Consider the following 23,126-nt stretch of genomic DNA (forward strand, 5'->3'; position numbering starts at 1 on the left):
ACTAACTCACTACACAACATTATATTGAGCTCAAACCTTCAGCAACATTTGAGTTGCTTTGCATTTTATTGTATTAAATAAGGTCATACAAGCAAATCTTGATGCCTCAACAAGTCTGCATTTCTTGTGGCTTTGACTGGCAAACATTGTCTCTCTCATATCCACATTTCTAGAAGCTCTTTCTTTTGCAATTGCTGAGGAGCTCATGAACCAGCTCAGTGGTAAATGGGCTAACTGGCAATTATACCAAATGGTTAGTAGACAAACTAGTTGTACTTTAGATGAATTAGGATTAGACCAAGTGGGATAAAACCAAATGGAGAGTAAAGTGGGTGTAAACCAATTAGGCCTACTGATACTCAACCCTTCTGTCACTCCCAACGCTTCATTACCTTTCACATGTTTCAACCATCCATAACCTCCTTCATATCTTAATAATATGAACATGGAGGTATTAGAACTCGCCTCATGGAGTGTTGTGGCCCAGTGGATTAGTCTTCTGACTTTGAAACAGAGGGCCGTGGGTTCGATTCCCAGCCATAGCGTAATTTCCTTCAGCAAGAAACTTATTCCACACTCTGCTGCACTCAACCCAGGTGAGGTGAATGGGTACCTGGTAGGAAGAAATTCCTTGAATGCTTTGAGCGCCTAGGCAGCCCAGCTAAAGCCGGGGTAATAATAATAGCAGGGCCCACTGGGAGAACAGTTTTCAGATCTGAAGTAGCTTCCCTGGGTAAATATACCTATATTATTATCATTATGTATATATATGAAACATAATTCAAGTCTGATTCCATCTTCTTATGGGGTAGGAACAATAGGGTTGGAGCATGGAGGTCTCCCTACCCCATGGTAAGGTAGCCCTTACTCATACTATAGGCTTCAGGGGCGGATCCAGACTTCGCCAATAGGGGGGGCCCGGAATTTTTTTTCAGCCATATTTTCCCCGATCGGCCACTCGAATATGATATCTGCCGGGATTTTGGGTTTCTTTAAAGGGGTAGTCCTATTAGTCACTTCTTTGCTTTATTCTTATGAATAAACATAAATGTATAATACCATAATCATTATTTATATAATGCGAGCGCGAAGCGCGAGCTATTTTTTTTGGGGAATCTTATGTACTTTTTTCTAAAAGTTTTGAACATTCTGGGCAATCCTGAAAAAAGATAAGTATGCAAGTGAATAATTTTTACAAACGTGAAGCGCGAGCAGAAATGAACTGATGGAAAAGGTACTGTTAAGGACTTGCTTGCAGTTAGCCATGAAGATGTTACATATTTTAAAAAATCAAATAATGCGAGCGCGAAGCGCGAGCTGAAATTTTTTGACATGTTTACCTAAGGAATGGAAATTCTAAGCACTTTTGTAACTTAACATAATAGGTATATAACTAAACGATTGGTGCGAGCGCGAAGCGTGAGCAAAAAATTTCGTGATTTAGACCTACTGAACGAGACACTCTATTCAAGTTTTGTAAATCATGAAAAGGATGAGGAAGTGGGGATCTTGCTTACATTAATAATGCGAGCGCATAGCGCGAGCGGAAAATTTTTATATACGTTTTGAGCTGATCGAAAACGTATTTGTTATGGACTGCTTGAACTTAGCCATGAAGACGTTACATTTTATTTCAACATTCAAATATTGCGAGCGCGAAGCGCGAGCTGAAAATTTTTGACATTTCTACCTGAATAATGGAAATTTTAAGCACTTTTTGTAATCGTGGAAAGGATAAGACACAAACTGAACATTATTGATGCGAGCGCGAAGCGCGAGCGGAAAAAATTCTGGACACTCTATTCATGTTTTGTAAATCATGAAAAGGTTAAGCTATTGGAAATTTTCACACATTAATAATGCGAGCACAAAGCGCGAGCAGACAATTTTTTTATATTGTTATCTGAAACTGGATAATTATTTGAATGGAGAACTAGCTGCGTATCTGAATAAACGTGTGTTTGAGATATTCGACCTAGAATTTGGGTACTCTAAATACCTTTTTTTACCATGAAAATCAATAAAGCGAGCGCAGAGCGCGAGCTAAAAATATATGATATTCAGATCTGAAAAGGGGTCACTTTAAGCTCTGTATTGCAAGCGCTTTGTGGAAAAATTGTGAGGTGAAAAGGGATAACAGTTAAAACGGAGCTGATATTTTCAATTATTGTTGCTTTGAGTTTTGACATAGGACCGGGATATTCTATAAGGACATTATGTCATCATAAGAAAATGATGACTATCTTCCTATTTCTCTTCCTAAGCATGAGAGCGCAAAATCTATTAATATTATGGCCTGAAAACTGGACATTTAAAGCACTTTTGTAATTATGCATAAGATGCATGAGTTTAAAATCTATCAATGCGAGCGCAAATCTCGAGCAAAAATTTATGATTGTCATCAAATGGTGATTTTAAGTAGTTTGTTTTAGAATTAATATTGAGATATACATAACTCACTAATCAAAATGCAAGCGTGCAGCGCTAGCTGATACGTTTTGACAATTTGACCTAAATAGGGATATTTTGAGAACTTCATGGAATACAGGAATATAATAGGTAACTGACAAATCAAATTTTGTGAGCGCGCAGCACAAGCAGAAATTGGTAATATTCAGACCATAAAACAGAAATTTTTACACTTTTAAAAAATCAATTTGTAAATAAAACAAAATAATGAAAGTTCAATTTCCCAGCTGAAATATGTTTTGTATATTGACTTCAGAATTTGATATTTTAAGGTCCATATTGAGCAAGATATCACCTAAAAGGCAATTCGAGCGCAAAGCGCGAGCGAAAATTTTATATCCCGACATGAAAGATTAAAAAAAAATTAATTTCCAAGTCTTCCCCTTATCTTATTTTATTCACTCATCTTCCTCCTGTTATGCTTGCCTTCCTTCTTTTCTCCTCTCTTTTCCCTTTTTCATTTTTCCTCCCCCCCTTTTTTTTCTTTTTTTGCTCCGCCAATAGGGGGGGCCCGGGCCCCTCGGGCCCCCCCCTGGATCCGCCTATGGGCTTGATGAGTTTAGAAACAAGACATGTTTTTACACTGGAAGTTTTGGTACAAGTCTTATCTCTAGTATGACTCATTTTGTTTACCCAGTAAGGACACTCTAAGGTCATGCTTGGTCTCTTGAGCTCACTGTCTGTGAGGTTTTTTTTAGTGGGGGGGTCCATGATAGTCTACAGCTGTGAGACCCTAGTGATAAATATTTGGTTTCAATCTATCTTCAGCTCCTATTATAAAGCTGATATTAATGCTAATTTTTAAACTTCATTGCATAAAATTTACATGTGCTAATAACTTTACTTAAGTCCTTTACCAATATTGTTTTACTTATAAATCCAGACAGATAGCCATTTATTGACTGAATAGGGAGTGGCAGATGTGAACTGTGGACCTTGTTACTTACATTCTGGGGACTTATCCACTGATCCACAATACTAGTATGAGCAAATTGATTTGATTAAAACCCTACATTTTTCCCTGTGAATTTTTTCCCCAACCCTTTATGGAGGGATAAAATGCACATTAATCATAAAAAGTCAAAACCTTTCGTCACAGACAATCATCATCAGATTGCTGGTCTGGATGGGATATGCTATGCTACCAACTGTGCCCAGTCTGGGGGCTTCTATTTATATCCCAGTGTTGACATTTGTTAGCCCAAGGATGGTGTCTGGAATGCATATCATCCAGGGTGAGCTCAGCTCCACCTCATCTCAACCTGCTCTGTTAAAATCATGGTACAGGAAAGTGTAATTCATGTCATTATGCCTGCAAAACAATGAATTTTAGAATGTTTTATAATAGAAGACTTCCAATTTCAGCACCATGCCCACATTTCAATTCATTGCTACATGTAGATCATGTAGGCAGTCATAGGTGTATGTTCTTGAACAGTTATAATGTGGAGAATATGAAATTAAGAAAATATTAATTCAATGATTTTAGGTGAAAAAAAAAGAATATTTTGGTCACTGGTCAGGTGTCTAATCAAATTTGAAAATACCTCTGTTTTCTTTCTTTCCTGCTATACAACAACTTCTCAAGCATGAATTGGGGGTAAGAATGAATTCCCTAGTATATTGTATGTAGCTTTCTGATATTCAATCACTAAACTTCTAAGATATCTTTGCTCAAACTGCCATTTTTAGAAGAAATATATTACAGAGTTTCACATCCAAATTGAATTTTAAATTTTCACAAAGAGTTAACAGATGAAAACAGATTAAACAACCATGCACTGCACTTATTTATGATTGGAGTTTTAGATAGTTCAATATATACATATAGATCTAATTCATAAATTGAAAGTTTACCAACACCTCCAAAGCTTTAGACAGACTTTAAAATATTGGTAGAAATTGTCAAAGGAGAGAGGAATTGCAGGGATATATTCTCAAACTTGATCAAAAGTCTGGTTTTGATTTTGAGTATGAAATAAAAGGAGGGGATGGAGGGGGCGGAGTCCAAAGTGATAAACTTGACCCAATGTATTGATTCATTATTACATTTGGAATTGATTAGTGGAACAAGAGAGCAGACAACAGGTGCGATGAAAGATGGATGGATTTCCTCAGTGGAAGGAAAAAGGGAGAATGATTGGTGTTTAAAGATAGAGTTTGGCTCTGATCATGAGAATGTTATGTGGGGGGGGGGGTAGGAGTTCAAAGTGATTGCACGTTATGTTGTAACAAAAAATATGCTTGCTGTAGGATTTTACAACCTCTAAAATTATTTAAATCAATCATAAAAATTAATCATGGTTGTTTAAACTGTTTAAACAACAACTGTGTATGGTTCATATAGAAAACAACACTGTGTACAATTTTCAAGAGCAGGTTTGCTGTGTACTATTATTGCTGGGATTACTGCCAAATTGTTCTTTATTCTTCCATTATTTCCTTATCAGGGCCACGTCTTACAAAGAGTTACGATTGATCCGATCGACCACAACTGTAAGGAAATATGTCAATTTTTTTGTACAGGAAATTTGCACATTGTCCACAAAGAGAAACACCCTGAAACTTTAAAAAAATTACGAATGTATGAATATACATCATGGTGAGAAAATCTTTTGAACAAGCATGTAGTTTAGATGTTGACAATGCTGGCTTTCCATAGTTGCGGTTGATCGGAATAATGATAGCTCTATGTATTTAGACGAGGCCAAGATCTCCCCCACCCCCTTCTCTATGGATGTCTCTCAACCACTCTCATCTCTGGAAGGGAATGGGGACATCCCTTGGCTAGTGAAATCAAATTAGGCTGATGGATGGCTATATAAGCACTGATGGGACCAATAGGGTGCCCCAATATCTACAATTGACCTTTCGGGGAAACAAGAAGCAAGACCAAAATAAACATGGACACATACATACATAAAATATGATAAGCAATTCCCTGGGATCTGAGCTGTAACTTTTATTATGATACTATATCCTATTTATTGCTCCTCATTTCTTTCACGACTTTTATTTATTTATTTCGTCTTTATAGAGATGCCAAGTTCAAAGATCAGCTATGCGTGAGATTTTCTGTGATTCTGAGTGAGATCACAGACATTGTGTACAATGGTTAACGAGAATATTGAATATTGATTGAAATATTTTTCTCTAACCACTTCTACATGTACCTTGGATCGTTTTAATATCCAAACATATACATGCAATTGATGCAGTCAATATTTGCCCTAGATGACATGTCATTGCTTTTGGGTTACAAAGTCATGTGACTTGTCTGTAATTGGTTACATACAAGGCTATTGATATTAGACTAATTGATACTCTTTTCATAAACCTATCCTCCAATTAGCCGCCTAAGAGTAATGCGGATAATTCAACAAGTGGAATGCCTCTGGCCGTCTCACCTGCATCACGCGGTTCAATATAGCAGCAGTGCTGACTTTGAATACTACTCTAACTCGCACAAGATGTTCAGTGATACATGGTTACTCTTATGTCCACTTTTTATGAACGAGACCAATAAACTTAGAGAGATATGATGGTTATTCAACAAAAAACCCCAACATGGCCAAAGTTCATTGACCATACATGACCTTTGACCTTGATCATGTGACCTGAAACTCGCACAGGATGTTCAGTGATACTTGATTACTCTTATGTACAAGTTTCATGAATAAAATCCATTAACTTTCATAGTTTTGATGGTAATTCAACAGATAAACCCAATTCGGCCAAAGTTCATTGACCTTTGACCTTGGTCATGTGACCTGAAACGCGCACAGGATGTTCAGTGATATTTGATTACTCATATGTCCAAGTTTAATGAACTAGACTAATAAACTTTCAAAGTTATGATGGTAATTCAACAGATACCCCCGATTCGGCCAAAGTTCATTGACCCTAAATGACCTTTGACCTTAATCATGAGACCTGAAACTTGCACAAAATATTCAGTGATGCTTGATTACTATTATGGCCAAGTTTCATGAATCATATCCATAAACTTTCAAAGTTATGATGGGAATTCAACAGATATCCCCAATTCGGCCAAAGTTCATTGACCCTAAATGACCTTTGACCTTGGTCATGTGACGTGAAACTCATGCAGGATATTCAGTGATACTTGATTAACCTTATGTCCAAGTTTCATGAACTAGGTCCATATATTTTCCAAGTTATGATGACATTTCAAAAACTTAACCTCAGGTTAAGATTTCGATGTTGATTCCTCCAACATGGTCTAAGTTCATTGACCCTAAATGACCTTTGACCTTGGTCATGTGACATGAAACTTTAATAGGATGTTCAGTAATACTTGATTAACCTTATGGCCAAGTTTCATGAACTAGGTCCATATACTTTCTAAGTTATGATGTCATTTCAAAAACTTAACCTCAGGTTAAGATTTGATGTTGACGCCGCCGCCGTCGCCGCCGCCGTCGGAAAAGCGGCGCCTATAGTCTCACTCTGCTTCGCAGGTGAGACAATAAAAATTGCGTTCACAAACTCCGAAATTAAGCCGCATTATTTTTACGAGCGCCCGTCCTGAAAAAGGCGGATAATCGTCATGACAACTGGACACGCCCCCTCCGATATGCGGTTGTGTTGGAAAAGGGTGACCTTGTGACCGCACCATGGCAATTATCCGCATTATTTGGAAATGCGTTCATAAACTCAAAATCTTGTCCCGATGCTGCTATTATGCGGATAATAGCAGCATCAAAATAATGCGGATAACTCTGGTCCTCCTCCAATTTTACGACCAAATTATGCTGCTACTAGCGGCAAATTGGGTTTTTTGAAAGGGGTGTGAGATGCAGAGTTCAACTGATTTATAAACTAGTGATTGTTCGGGGTACGTGTTTGAAGAAAAATAAGTACAAATAAAAACTAAGACTGTGGTTTATGTTCAAGAACTGAGAAGTTACTCTGGTTTCATGCATATAAGTAAAAATCTATCACCGTTCGGCATTGAAATTTGTAGTGGACCTTGGCTACCTCTGTGTGTGTTGTAGGCTTCATGAATGTTCCAGAAAAGCAATATCAAATCACTACACATGCATAGACATTCATCACAAAAAATTCACAAGTCTAACTAAAGACCAAATGGCAATTGGATCAAAATGGGTGCAACCCATGTGGACCTAGACTACAAGTATCAGAGATATAGACCAACTGCTTGTAGACCATCTGAACATTAAGTATGGAATCAGACAGAGTATCAAAGTACACACCCCCTGCCCACTCGCCTGTTGGTGAAGATACTACAAACCTGTTGCCATAGCTAGGCTGGTATATACAAACATACATAGGCCTAAATGATTAAGGGGAGTTCCCCATCTATTGAATCAATATGTGATTTATACCTACATGTATATATCAAGAGTCTTGAGATACATGTTGGCCATGTAGATGATCCAATTTATACACCAGACTCAATGTTGCTTTGATGTTTGACACCGTTCTCACTACTGTACTAAAATTAGTATACTGGAAACTAGCTTGAAGTGGAAAATCTTACGTTTAATGAAAACGGTCGAAGAGGACTTGGAAGCAGTCTTTCGAACCGGTTCGGAAAACCACCTTGCGATGTAGTTTTCAAGATCGCTTGGCCTCATTGAACTGGTTTTAGTGTAACTGAGGACACAACCGTTCTTTAGGAAGCGATCTTCACACATTTCGAGCGCGCTTCTCCACACACTGTGTGTAGAATGTCTACCCTGCAGTTTCGAATTCGCTTAAAACATGTTGTTCCTACTGAGAGCGTTTCCAAAGCATCAAGACCACTTTAAGTGAAGTGGTTTTGAAAACCACTTTTGGCTGATCAAATGGGAACGCTAGCAAAGCGATCTTCCAAACTGGTTTCCTGAACCGATTTTCGATAAACTGGTTTTAAAAAGTATAATGAGAACAGTGTCTATGTCTAATTTCAGACTTGGTCCAACAAGTCTAAGAATTGATCAGAAACCCTTAAAATTGCAGAATTCAAATGAAACTCATCCAGAAAACATGTATTGTTATACCTGAACTTCCAATTAACATGGACCCCACCCTTTGAAACACCGTTTTCAATAAATTAAGCTACACCCCAGTCCCCCCCCCCACCAAAAAAAATAAATAAAGTACACATACAGTATATATGTCATTATTCCAAATCATATGAAAGTACATGCCCTAAGCAGTTAGGTTGTAATCAAAATTGTGTTTTACTTTTATTTTGGCATTTTAAAGGAAAATTGATTTTGGTTGGGTGCCACATAAAAGTAAAAATATATTCAATTTTTATTTTTTGATCTCAAACCAATTCAAGACATAATCGGATAAATTTTTCTCAAATCCAACCAATTTGTAAAGATGTGCTCAAAGAACCCTATTCAATGAAAAAAAAATCAAATTTTTCCAAGAGAGTAATAATCAACTTTATATAAAGGGATTGAAATGTTGTGTTCCAAATAGAGAGTCGTAGGTTTAAAGTAAACTTTCCTTCAACAATATTTTTTCTTCTCTCTTTGCAGTATTTAAACTGCTTGAGATGAATAGGTAGGATCGTTTCCTACATTAAGGAGCACTGAAAAACAGCCAAAACTAAAGCCAGGTAATAATAACAGTGCACCTAGAGACAGATAATTTTGAAATACGCTTGGCAGTTGGCGCTATACAAATGTCTATTATTATCATAATCATCATCAACCAATGAATAAATTATCTAAGAAATATGAATTTATTTTACCTGCATTGCTGGTCAACCAAAGTCAATTTCAATAGAAACCTATTAATCAAGTCCAGTTCCATTATATTTCCATTACCATAACGACGCATGTAAATGCACAGTAACGCTTCATCTATCATGAGAACGATAATTTGTTTATGTAGTGGAACCTTTAAAATATTAATACTACAACGAGGATGATAAATCGCATATCAAACGCCAGTTCTGCCATTCCTCAGCATCCTATACAGGTGTACACTGTTCACTGGGAAATCTTCTCCAACATCTTCATCACATATATGACATGACTGACACATGATTATCAAGGTTTGTCCATAACGGAAGAAAAGACAATGAAGAACAATGACCGATCTGCCATCTAAATTGAAGATCCATGACTAAACCAAGAACGGCCAAAGACGTGCCACTGACGGTACAACTCAAAGAGTGATTTTTGTTATTCTACGCCAGAAAAAAATCCTAAAAATGGCCGGCCTCACCATACTGGTGTTTCTCTCTGTTGTATTCATCAGCTTATCTGACTGTCAAGAAGGTTCTGGGGATGGCTCAGGAACAGAATCCATCTTCACTGATGTCACTGGGAATGCCACTGATGTGCTGACTGATGGCCATTCAGATCCTTCAGATATTCAAGCATTTGGTCTTGTTATCACCAATGACTTCACTGAATTCACACTGGATGTTGACAACATCATCACCTACAATGTTACCATAAAGAACGCTGGAGGAACTGACATAACTGCATCTGGCTCCGACCTCTACGACCTCCTCCTCAAGGTGAGTGACAATTCCAATCCATTAGCAAGAGGGGCAACAACCCAGGACATAACCCCTCTGCTGACATCAGCCACTAACATCAATGTTGGGATTGCAGCTGGAGAAACTATTGTCATCGAGAATGTCCACACCATGATCAATGTTTCTTCCCATATGTGCTCAACGTATCAAGGAGGCTATGTCTGTGTCGAGATTTCAAAGGCTTTGGGAGCTTCTTACACTGATGTCAGTGCAACCAATAACTGCTATTGTCTCACATTTGGTGATGTAAGGCAGGGATACACAGGAATGCTAAGATGTTCAGCATTCGTTGGAAGGATCAGCCTTATCGCTCTTGTCATCTCAATGTTGCTGGCATACTTTGCCTATTTGTAGATAATACTGGACTTGCAGAGATAAACTTATGAGCAATATTTGAGCAGAAATTAGGATAGCTTTAATTATCATTTCCATTTGCCAAGTGACGTCCTTTAGTTGAATTTGAAACTTCCTTGTGTGGTAAAAATATGGCAGCTATTTTGATGTTAGTCTGTTCCTCAAGATGTCCATCCATCCACCATCATGAGAGGCAAAATAAGTAAAGTTCTTCATACTACCAATCCAGGTTTGCTAGAGGACTGAATTTCAGTCGGCACAGTTCGCATACAAAATCAATGCATTTCCCTTACCTAAACTACATGTACATGTAGTTGAACCCTCTATGAATCACTACAGGATACAGCATGCAAGATATGTTAGGGATCAAAAGCAACTGTTCCATGGTGTGCTCATTTCAGAAATACTCTGAAATTCTCCAGAAATTAGGAATGGTCAATGGAAAATCAAATAATCTCGCATAGTTAGCTATTATTCTTTTTTTTTTCAAAATTCAAAGAGGTTAAGTTGGCAATTATGTCATCACTTTCTGGTAAATTTCATTTAGCTACTGAAAACTGGATATGTTTGAACACATGTACTAGAGAATTTGTGTTGAATGATTATGTTGTTCTATTCTTAGTAAATACTTAAAGACAAGTCCACCCCAACAAAAACTTGATTTGAATAAAAAGAGAAAAATTCAACAAGCATAACACTGAAAATTTCATCAAAATCGGATGTAAAATAAGAAAGTTATGACATTTTAAAGTTTCGCTTCATTTCACAAAACAGTTATATGCACATCTCGGTTGGTATACAAATGAGGGAACTGATGACATCACTCAGTCACTATTTCTTTTGTATTTTATAATATGAAATATTTTGATTTTCTCGTCATTGCCATGTGAAATGAAGTTTAAAATGAAGTTTCATTCCTCCCTGAACACATGGAATTCCATTATTTTAACATTTTGTGCTAAGGTAAGGAGGTCCTAATCATCAAATTCGTAAAAATTGAAATATTGTATAATTCAAACAATAAAAGACAAAAGAAATAGTGAGTGAGTGACATCATCGACTCTCATTTGGATGTAACTGGCTCGTTCATATAACTATTTTGTTGAAAATAAGCGAAACTTTGAAATGTCATAACTTTCTTATTCTAAATCCGATTTTGATGAATTTTTTTCAGTATTTTTCTTGTCTGATTTTTCTTCAATTTTTCTTTGATTCAAATAAACATTTTTCTGAGGTGGACTTGACCTTTAATTATATCTATTAAAAATAAGACTTTACACCCACAGTAATTTTGACTTGAATACACTTTTGGATTTCATTCCACTTGATGCAGTAGAAAATAGTGAAGTGATCAAAAACTTTTTTTTTCATTAATGCAGAGCTTGGCAGCCTTTTTTCATTAGTCTGGACATGAAGATGCAGTGTGTACTATTCCATGATTTTTATTTGTTATTTTGCTATCACGTACAGCTGCCTGTTTGTGTGACCATGGACCTACTATTTAATAAAACTCGAGATTTCGTTTGGTTCTCTTACTTATCATGTAAAAATTAATGGAATTCAGGTTTTTGCTGTGTACATTGGGTGATTTCAAGTACGGTGCTCAGTGTTGGTGTTGAGAGCGTGAAAAGGCAGCTGAACCAATGTGGTTGAGCCCCAACACCGAGCTGAGTTCAGAAGAGCGATACCGATCGCGTTATCGATATTCTATGATGTCACGCATCTGCGCTGCTGATCATCTCAGAGCGTGATCGGTTCATCATGGACGGACATTTGATAGATTTTGAAAGTTTTGAAGGCTTGTAACAAATTAGGAATAAGATGAACAAGGTTCCTTTGTGTTTTGTAGTGAAGGGTAGGACAAAGTATGCTGAATGATGAAAAAAGTTTGTTGCCATGGTTACCTACAAACATAGGTATCCACTAAATGTGCCATATCACGGACGGACATGATAGAAATGTGGTTTTTAGAATTTTTGTACATTTTTATTGTTTCTATCTAAACAGCTTAACATGGACCAATAATTGTTAATGCAACTAACACTCGGGTATGTTAGCTTCTATGTTCAGCATATTGAATTCTTAACCAATATCAAACTTCTGAGAGAATTGCAAATATTTTCCATCACGGACGGACATCCCGGACGGACACAATCAAAATACATTGGAAGTACCCTGTAAGAAGTTCTTAATACTTTCTTGGGGAAACAAATGCTATTGTATTGATGATTTGTACATATCTTAATATTATCAAACATTATTAGTTGCACAATCAAGTTGCTGCAACTTGATTTAAGATGTATAGCAACTTGTTTTCTATGCTAGACGCACAGTATAATCTAGACATATGATTGCTCATTGTAGGTTCCAAATCAACAGCTAGTTGATCAATGATCATATATTGATACAAGTATTTTTATGATCATGATGATTTTCAGGCATTAATTTTCCAAGAGCAAAGAGGGGTTTTTTAAGGTAAAAAATCTAAATCGAAAAGATCAACAGGTCGCTGATCCTTATGCTTGTTTGTTGGATCAACACTTTTGGGGGACTCTCTTTAAATCCATCTTTTGCACATATCAAAGTGGAGACACCCCATAATATCAACAGCCCTCATGTATTTAGGAACTGACCGAATCCAAAATTGAAATTAATATATCAATCCAAAGCTTATTAAAACTTTTAAACACTGCAGTGCAAGCTTTATGCATTTTCACAGTTTACCAGATATCAGTGATGTAACTTTTCCGGAAATTGCCGGATTTCCGGTATTTTCATGAAATCTCAACTTTTCCGGTTTTCCCTCCCTCGAAAGTTGCCGGAAAACCCGGCCCCTTCGAAATTTCACGATCGGCACGTTCTAAAAAAAGACGATCGATCGCCAATGTGTTTTGGACATGTGCTTTGCTTGCCACGTGAATCGCGACATCTCGGCTACTGAGAAATTCGCTCTGATTACGTTACGGTCAGTATACAGTGTATACTGACCGTAATTACAGTATTCAATGCACAGAACGCTCGCTGTCTGAAATTCTGATGGTCGAGCTGTCGCGAGTTGGCTTGAATGCGGAAGTGAACCCTGGATCGCAATTTCCACACACAAACACATGCACATGTGCCGCACATATTTTGTTTGCCAACCTCTCGTTCGGACTGTGATTTAACTCGGAATTAACAGCTTAAACATTGCTTGGATAATTTTGTTATTGAAGAGATCGGATCAGCATTACATTTTTTTACGGTGCTTAATATTTTTTGTGCAAGAATTCGCGAATTTGTTTGAATTGTAACTTGCAATTTGACAGTACTTTTAAATTCGTTCTCGCTTGAAAATGGATGGTACCGTACATCGTGTAAATCAAGCTTGTCATCTGCAAGAAAGAGTCTATAGAAACCTACACAAAAGGTAATTTTTTTTACAATTTAAACCCTGAAATGGCCTCTCCTGTGGCCCCAAATGTGCAATAATGCTCTGGCTTCGGGGGGCTTCGCCCCCCACCCCCACCGGGGCGTTGCCCCTGGACCCCCGCCGTAAGGCGCGAGAGCTTCGCTCGCTCCGCTTCGCATTTTCAGGTTTTTATACAAAACTCCAGTTACATCCCTGCAGATATTAAGCGATTTGCTTAAAATTAGCTCCATAATGGACTTCAAAAAAAGGTATTCATGTAATTTTCATGTTCTGTTTGAAGCATTGTGAATCCATAGGTTTGTACATGGAAAAAATGATTTTTCTGCTATATCAGATTATGCATTGCATTCTACTTCTCCATCACTTTCTGCAAGCTTGAATTGATGAAATCTACAGCTTTGTACTTGTTCTTGCATTATTTTATTTCCTGCTTTTTTGGCTTATACATGTACATGCAGCTTTCCAACCCTATCTGCATTCCAATAATGTTTAACAATTTTTCCTGACAAAAATATAGCCCCAATAATAGCCCCAAAGATATCACCCAAAAAAATGTGACGAGTTGTAGGTAGTTACTCCATTTGATTTCTGAATAATTCTCAGAGCCACTTCTCACTGCAATTAGAAGCTAAAATTAAATTCATAATCTGCTCAGCAAAGTTTCTCATTTGCATATATGAATCTTTCCACAAGTATTTCACTCGTCCGTCTGTGATGAAATGTCCGTCCGTGATCATTTTTTGATTTATTGTATGCATAAAATGTATGGATTTTAGCTATGTTCAAATAAAATGATATACAGTGTTCAGTGAAATACTTCTACACAATTTTATTTCTGTTTCTATTCTGATAAAGAATAAAAGCTGAATCCATAGACATTATCCTAATAAAAATGATCCCGGACGGACATTTATTTCATCACGGACGGACAGAAATGTTAACATCTACAAGGAAAGTTTACTTCCCATATTTTTTTCCTATTAATTTATGTTTGATGATAGATTAATGTTCAGAGTGCAAGACCATTAAAAAAATTGGAGTAACTTTGAAAACAATAAAACTAGAGTGAATTGAATTTGAGTGAATTAACTTTGTCCGTCCGTGATGAAATTAATGTCCGTCCGTGATCATTTTTGATTGAGTTTATGATATGGATAAAATTTATGGATTTCAGCTATGTTCAAATAAAATGATGTACAGTGTTTAGAGAGATACCTCTACACCTTTTTATTTTTTATTTCTATTCTGATAAAGAATAAAAAAACTTTTCAACTTTTTTTCCATCACGGACGGAAATTTCAAAATGGAAATGTTAACACCTACCAAAAAAAATTACTTCCCAATAATTTTTTTCTACTATATTATGTCTGATAATAGAGTAATGTTCAGAGTGCAAGAACATCCAAACCAAATTAGAGTAACTTTAAAAACAATAAAACTAGAGTGAATTTAATTTGAGTTGAAATGTCCGTCCGTGATGAGAGGTAGCAGCACCCCCATGAATAAAATGGACTATTCCGGTACTTTCGGAATCATCAATCTTCATGAAACTAAGTTTTTTGAAACCTGAGATATCAAAGATTATTTTAAAAGCAAATTTGATAGAAGTACCTAAACAAAATTTTTTCACCTCAATGCGAACCCTTAACCGATCATGCTCCTCAACTTTACGCGAGAAATTCTCGACGACGAAAGTGAAATCGGGAAGAAATTGCAGTGAAATCTTATCATACAGAATGCACAGGTTAAAATCACTGCAATAATCAGAAAGCATAAATATTATTTTTCATTAAAATGTTGTAAAATTCTAATGACTTGCGCTCATCGTAACTATAATAGATAATTTTAAGGGGGTGTTTCATCGTGTTTGCCTCCTGTTCGTGAACTCCAGTTCATCAACACCAACACCGAACTGGAAATTACGATTTTCCCAATCCCTGGGGTTGGTGTTGGTGAATAGGGAAATTGCACGTAGATCGTCAACACCAGCTGTACTGCTGTAATGCTCGGTTCAGCAGACGACATTCAACACCAGAGCTCAACACAAACTGCCGGAAATACGTCATATTTTCCAAGGTCAATCCCAACACCAGTGTGATTTCAAGTACAGTGTTGTAGCTGGTGTTGGTGTTGTCCCAACATCAACACCAGATTTCAACACAGTACTTGAAATCACCCATTATCAGTGACAACAGAATTTCCATTTTTAGATCAAGTAGAAAAGGAATTACAGATTTTCAGAAATGGGAAAGACCATTTGTTGAAACAGAAAATCAGTCTCTACACTGTAAAACCATAAAACTGTGGTGTTAAAACTGACACTAGTTGGTGTTAATAGAGGACCCTACCCTGAGGTGTTAAAATTACACCCTAGAGATTGAACACAACACCAAATGGTGTAAATGTAACAACCAAGGATGCTGTAAGAACACCTATAGGTGCTAAACTAACTCTTTCAATTCAACACCAGTGTAAAATAACTGGTGTAGTCCTCTGTGTGCACCGGTTAACACCACAGTTTTTGCTGTGTACTCTATAATTGTTGTAGGGTCCATAGTGTGACTGAATATACAAAACTAGTGTGAAGTCTTTCTCCACTGAGAGTAAATGATCCAGAAGTCAGGCATAAACCTTTTGTGAATGTTCAATTAGTCACATCACCAAAGGACTACATCACCTTGGTAAAACCTCAAACATCTCTATGGAGGGTCACAGACAATATGATAAAAATATGACATTTATATGGTAAGAAAAAGAGCAGAAATGAAATAAAAGATGGTGAGACGATTGCGTGCTGTCGCTGCACCACCGTCGGGATATAAAATCTACTTTAGCACCTGCATCCAAACCAAGGCATGTATCATTTATTCATGGGCATGTATTATGTGCAAGGGAGATGGATAAAGAGAGAAGCCCACGGGTTGATGCAGCCTACATGGCTGTATGTAGGTATGATGAGCCATCTACCCTTTCTAAACATAACCCTGTGTAAGCTCAAAAGTATGAATAAATTATCGGGGACATATACATGAGCAAAGGACGTGAGAGCAGGAGGGAGTGGGTTACTGGAAGAAAAGAAAATAATAGATGTACATTACAAAGAGGAAAAGATGGAAATCGGAAGGGGAGATAGCAATAGGACTCTCTTAAACTCTGTTAATATTTTCATCACAAAATTTTGAAATCATAACATTTTTGGAAAACATATGACTCTTTCCAACTTGTCAAGCCTGTATTAAGGCCTATAAAATCTACAGATTATTCATATTCAAAGTTGAATTTATATTAAAGGTGAAAGAGTAGGTCCTAAAATCATAAAACAAATGTTGTGTGAAAACTGCAATCTGAAATCAAAATTTACACATCAAAATGTCAAAATTTAACAAATTACAGTCCCCATATTGTTTTTTTTCTCCATGATATAAAACCATTTCTCAAGCGGAGGAAACTTTCAAGACACAATTTAGCTCTTTGATATGCACTGTATATAAACTGCATGTTGATTTATTTTTAAAAATATGAATGAATAAAAAATCATTAACACAGAAAGAAGGGTGCTAAATCTGTCAAACAGTCAAATTCAATAATAAAAAAAATGAATGGCTATACGACGTGGTGATACAGTCACTTCCGACTCGAATAATACAACAATAAACATTGTAAGATCTTTAATCAAAATATTAGAATAAAAATATGAATTGAATAAAAAAGCCACAATAATTCACATTTATCAGTTTAAAGGCTTTACTCATCAATATTGGTTATTAAAGGTTAAGTTCACCCCCAAAAAATGTTGATTTGCATTAATAAAGAAAAATTAAACAGAATTATTGCTTAAAATTTCATTGAAAATGTACATAAAAATAAAGGTATGGTCTCACTCACTATTTCTTTGTTTTATATTGTTAAAAATACAATATTTCATTTTTTACCAATTTACAATAATGACCAACTTGAGTTACTTGACTGAACCAAAAAATGTTAATAAAACAAATGGAGTTCCACATGTTCAGGGAGGAATAAAACTTTGTCACATGATAATGAAGAGAAAATCTAAATATTTTGTATTTCATATAATGAAATACAAAATAAATGAGTGATGTCATCAGTCCACTCATTTGAATACCTACCAGGAAGAGCATATAACTGTTCTGTGAAACTAACCAAAATTTCTTATTTTAAATTTACATCTGATTTTTATGAAATTTTCAGCATTATGCTCATTGGATTTTTCTCTTTTTACTCAATATAACTTTTTTTTGTTGGGGTGGACTTGTCCTTTAAATTGGCAGAATGTTAATGGTAAACATAATAGAGTATTTTTATCAAAGTGGTGCTCAACACTAAACTTCCACATTATGTGTTATTACTGGGAGTGCTCAAGGTATACATGTACTGATGTCCAAAGTACTTCAAAAATAGTTTGTAAAATAATGTGCATAAGTGTAGTCAGCTAATAGGCAAACAATATTTTTCAAGGCTATCTTTCCCTTTTTTTCATTCATCAAAAATTCAAATTTTGCATGACAAGCAGAGCAATTTATCAGGCTCATCGCATAAATTTATTAGGCTTCCTGCATACATAAAAGATCAGGCTTTCTCAGGTAATGGGAACAGGTTCATGATGCCAGCAGGACACACCCAAACATACCAATGGCCATTGAGCGAGTATCAGACCCCATTCTAATTAGTCCTAAAACTATTAACATGTATTACGGGAATGCTCGAAGTGATCCTAGAAGCGATCTTTCAGAACAGTTTGGAAAACTACCTCGCGATGTGTTTTTAAAGACCGCTTGGTCTTGTTAAAACTAGCTTAGCATAGGTGAAGACACAACTGTTCTTCAGGAAGCGATTTTTGGCATGCTACTCCACACACAGTGGATAGAATGCGAATGCTGCAATGCCAAATTTGACACAAACATATGACCCCACAAGAGCGTTTCGATAGCAACAAGACCACTTCATGTGAAGAAGTTCTGAAAACCAGTTCGGAAGATGGTCATGACTTGAGTATGCCAGCACAGACCCCATTGTCATTACCATCCTAAAACTAGTGAAACTAATAGTGGAAACTAGTTTAACATGTCATGGAAACGGTCGAAGCATTCTTCCAAGCTGGTTCAGAAAGCCACATCGCAATGTCGTTTTCAAGATTGCTTTGCTTTATTAAACTTGTCTTAGCGTGAGGACACGCTAGGATTGATCTTAGCACATTTTGAGAGGGCTAATCCACACTGTAGAATGTCTACGCAGCTGTTTCAAATTTCACGCAAAACATGTCACACCATGAGAGCATTCCCATAGCAACAAGACCGCTTCATGTGAAGTAGTTCTAAATACTGATTCAGGTCATGGTCATGAGTAGGCTACACTACCAAGTGATCTTCTAAGTTCAGTAAATTGGTTTTAAAGGGAAACCAATTCAAGACATTATATTGGGAATGGGGTCTGAGATTCCATGCAGAAAGAATAGACCCGGCTACGTCAGGTAATGGAAACGGGGTCTAGATGCCAGTAGGGAAGTTGACAATAGCTTTGATCATGGACCTGATGTCTGCATTAAGGACATCAGGAAACCAGGTGTCATCCTGTTACTAAAATTAACTCTCAAGCACAAACTAGAAATAATACCTGTATAATCTTATCTACAATCTAGTCTGCAAACACAGACCTGATACATACAATGTATCAATCCACACCGAATAACAACTATCGTGTACAGGCACTTGAAATCTATGTGTAGTTTCATGGACGTCGCTTTCATTGGGTTCATTGGCAGCGGAAGGCAAAAATTTTAGGGGGGACCACCAAATTTTTTGACAAGCAAAAAAAAGAAAGGTTATCAACAAAAAAGTTAGGGGAGATCCCCCCCCACCTCATTAGAGGGGGACATGTCCCCCGTTCCCGCCGCCTATGATTGGGCTAATGCTTCTACTACTGTATTATGACTACTTTAATACAGTATACTACAACAAGTACTAATTCTACTTTTGCTACTACTTCTACTACTAAATGAACAAGTAACAACACCCCAAATAAATCTATTAGAATCTCCATACAATACAAAAGGATCTTGGAAGAAATTAATTACCCTAAATTTAGACCAGCTGAACAATGCTATCAGAGCATTCCCAGAATAAGACTGAGACTGACCATGTAGGTGTACATACAATCATACATGTACTTATACTACCACAAAACTTTCACCAACATGTAAATAATTTGAATCTAGCCTATATCGCTACATGTGGTAAAATAAGTAAGGTCTTTTTTTTCAGTAACAGCTTTTGAACGTGGAGCTATTATTTGAAGAAAGGAGAAATCCCCAATTTTTACACATTAAATTCATCAATAGGTGGTTTCAGACCGCCTCGAAGTTCGCCAGTTCCAGGTATTCTCTGATCGGGAAATTTACCCCGATCAGAAAATACCAGGTATTTTGGTAATGTGAAAGCAAACTACGCGTAATTTCCCCGAAAGAAAATACCCGCTAAATAGTAGGTACGAAATTACGAGAACTTTCGTGGGGATTTTTCCAAGGTCGCAGGTATTTTGGCGATGTGAAAGCAAATTACGGGAACTTTTATCCCAGCGTGTCGTTGGGCGCGGCAGCGTGGGTGGCTGCTGGGCTAGTGATTTTGAATCTCCCGCCTTGCCTGCTTATCAGACCACACTGCGCATGCTCGTAACTTCGGGAACTTATCCCGAAGGATGTGTTTCGGGGCGGTGTGAATGCAGGAATAATTAACGGGTATTTTTTAGCCTTAAAAAGTTCTCGTAATTTAACAGGGGATTCTTGTGATCGAGGCGGTTTGAAACCACCTACTGATAAAAGTTTATACCTGCAAACTAGCCTGACCTGGCTTCGGTGTACAAGGTCAAAAAATGTTGGAAATGAGATAAAGAGGCAGGTTTTCCAAAGTTCAGATTTTAATGGTGGATTACAGACCCAAGGCTACAGAGGTGATTCATCTCATGTCAGACATACAAAGCAACATATCAGACAAATTTACCAACGGTATCAAAAGGGCCATCTGCACCATCCAAAGTTTTCAAATTAGTGCGCTATTTTTCTGATCCGTAAAATTATCCCGATGTGAACAATCTCAAGATTATTTGCAATGGAGACACAATTATCACGCTATTTCGTAGGATTAATCTCAAGATTGCAATCCCAAGTCAACTTGGGATTATTTGCAAAATAGCGTGCTATTTTACAAATTATTGCACTAATTCGTAGGTGCAGGCGCACTCGCGGTTATTTATTCACGGCGTCAGACCATAATGCATCGATGCCTCGCTCGAGCAGAAATCGCTCTTCTTGCGATGGTGGAGACGGGATTTCTTGATCTCGCGATAATCGCGAAGAGGGTCGATCGGGCTAAAATCTTGAGATTGAGCAAACTTGGGATGGAGCAGCACCGAGCAGTTCAAAATCTTACAGCTGTTTTCAATCCTATTGCATTTTTAAAAATCACTGATATGGTATACAGTGCACTTTGCAAAATTTTATGAAAATATTTATTCTTATTGGCAGTCAAACCATGGTGTATAGTAAACCATTTAAAGGGATGGTCCGGGCTGAAAATATTTATATCTTAATACATATACCCTTTTTAGACAGGCTAAAATTTCCTTAACCCCGTACTATTGGTGGGGTAAAGGTGGGTCTAAATGGCAATTTAGCCCCACCTATAGTACGGGGTTAAGCTTAGCCCACTTTCGTTTTACACAGCGTTTTTGCAAAGTGGGCTAACCCCAACTATAGTACGGGATTATTTGGCCCTGCAAAAAAGCAGGGTTATCCCACCAATTGCGGTGCTAAGAGCAATAGTACGGGGTTAAGATCGCATGTGTAAAACGAAAGTGGGCTAAGCTTAACCCCGTACTATAGGTGGGGCTAAATGGCAATTTGGCCCTACCTATAGTACGGGGTTAAGGAAATTGTAGCGTGTGTAAAAAGTGTACGAGTGAAGCACTTGTACTACGAATGATCGACAAAAACCACTAGTCCGGGGTTAGCGAGTTTCGTGTGTAAAAAGCAAGCATTCCTTATCCGGGGTTAGTAATAACAATTTGGCATGTGTGAAAAGGAAAAAAAAATAGTACGGGGTTAAGGATAGTACGGGGTTAGCGATAGTCCGGGGTTAAGAAAATCCTGTGTAAAAAGGGCAATAGAGTAGAATTCACTGAGCAAAATGCCGAAAATTTAATTGAAATCGGATAACAAATAACAAAGTTATTGCATTTTAAAGTTTAGCAATATTTTGTGAAAACAGTCGTCACGAATATTCATTAGGTGGGCTGATGATGTCACATCCCCACTTGTTCTTTTGTATTTTATTATATGAAATTAGGTTTATGCAAATTTTTTCCACAAGAACTAGAAAAATTGGATTGACAACTGAATAGTGCATTAGATATTAATTGCTGCAACTTATTTCATTACAAGGAGACGTATTATTCACAGAAGTATGAAATAATGAAAAAAATATGATTTTATGTAATAACATAAGAAAACGGGAAGTGGAGATGTGACATCATCAGCCCACCTAATGAATATTCATGACGACTTTTTTTCACAAAATATTACTAAATCTTAAACTTCAATAACTTTATCATTTGTTATCCAATTTCGATGAAATTTTTGGCATTTTGCTCAGTGAATTCTACTCTATGTATTAAGATGTAAATATTTTCAGCAAATTTATGCAAAGAGGAGGACATTTATGGAAGGGGGGAGCATCTATTCCTGATATCTGCTATCATATTGCTGACATTAGGTGGTTTCAGACCACCTCGAAGTTCGTCAGTTCCAGGTATTTTCTGTTCGGGAAATTTACCCCGATCAGAAAATACCAGGTGAAAGCAAATTAAGCGTAATCTCCCCGAAAGAAAATACCCACTAAATAGTAGGTACTTGTCAAAATTATGAGAATTTTCCAAGGTCACAGGTATTTTGGCAATGCGAAAGCAATTTACCGGAACTTTTAGCCCAGCGTGTAGTTGGGCGCGGGTGCCGTGGGTGGCTGCTGAGCTAGTGATTTGAATCTCATGCCTTGCCTGCTAATCAGACCATACTGCGCATGCCCGTAACTTCAGTAACTATTATCCCGAAGAGTATGTTTCGGGGCGGTGTGAATGAAGGAATAATTAATGGGTATTCTTTAGCCTAAAAATGTTCTCGTAATTTAACAGGGATTCTTTTAATCGGGGCGGTTTGAAACCACCTTTTGTCTTCTGAACTTCACTCACAATAGAGCACATTATTTATACATGTACTAATAATAGCATGGTGTGCTACCTATAAAACATCAGTATATTTCACCCATGAATGGTATTTAAAATACTTTACACATA

At 37.0% G+C, this 23,126-nt stretch overlaps 1 protein-coding gene across 1 annotated transcript; it reads left to right on the forward strand.

Annotated features, from left to right (window-relative positions):
• Nucleotides 1-9,666: 9,666 nt before the first annotated feature.
• On the forward strand, nucleotides 9,667-10,677 carry LOC121406413. The gene has a single exon (XM_041597439.1). It carries the CDS (start codon nucleotides 9,668-9,670, stop codon nucleotides 10,352-10,354), a length of 687 nt encoding a protein of 228 aa, XP_041453373.1. The 5' UTR covers nucleotide 9,667; the 3' UTR covers nucleotides 10,355-10,677.
• Nucleotides 10,678-23,126: the final 12,449 nt, after the last annotated feature.

The sequence above is a fragment of the Lytechinus variegatus genome, chromosome 1 (genome assembly GCF_018143015.1).
Source record: "Lytechinus variegatus isolate NC3 chromosome 1, Lvar_3.0, whole genome shotgun sequence".
NCBI lineage: Eukaryota > Metazoa > Echinodermata > Echinoidea > Temnopleuroida > Toxopneustidae > Lytechinus > Lytechinus variegatus.

What these genes read in the sequence shown, in the direction of transcription:
- LOC121406413 (XM_041597439.1), top strand. Translation starts at nt 9,668, where the DNA reads ATGGCCGGCCTCACCATACTGGTGTTTCTCTCTGTTGTATTCATCAGC.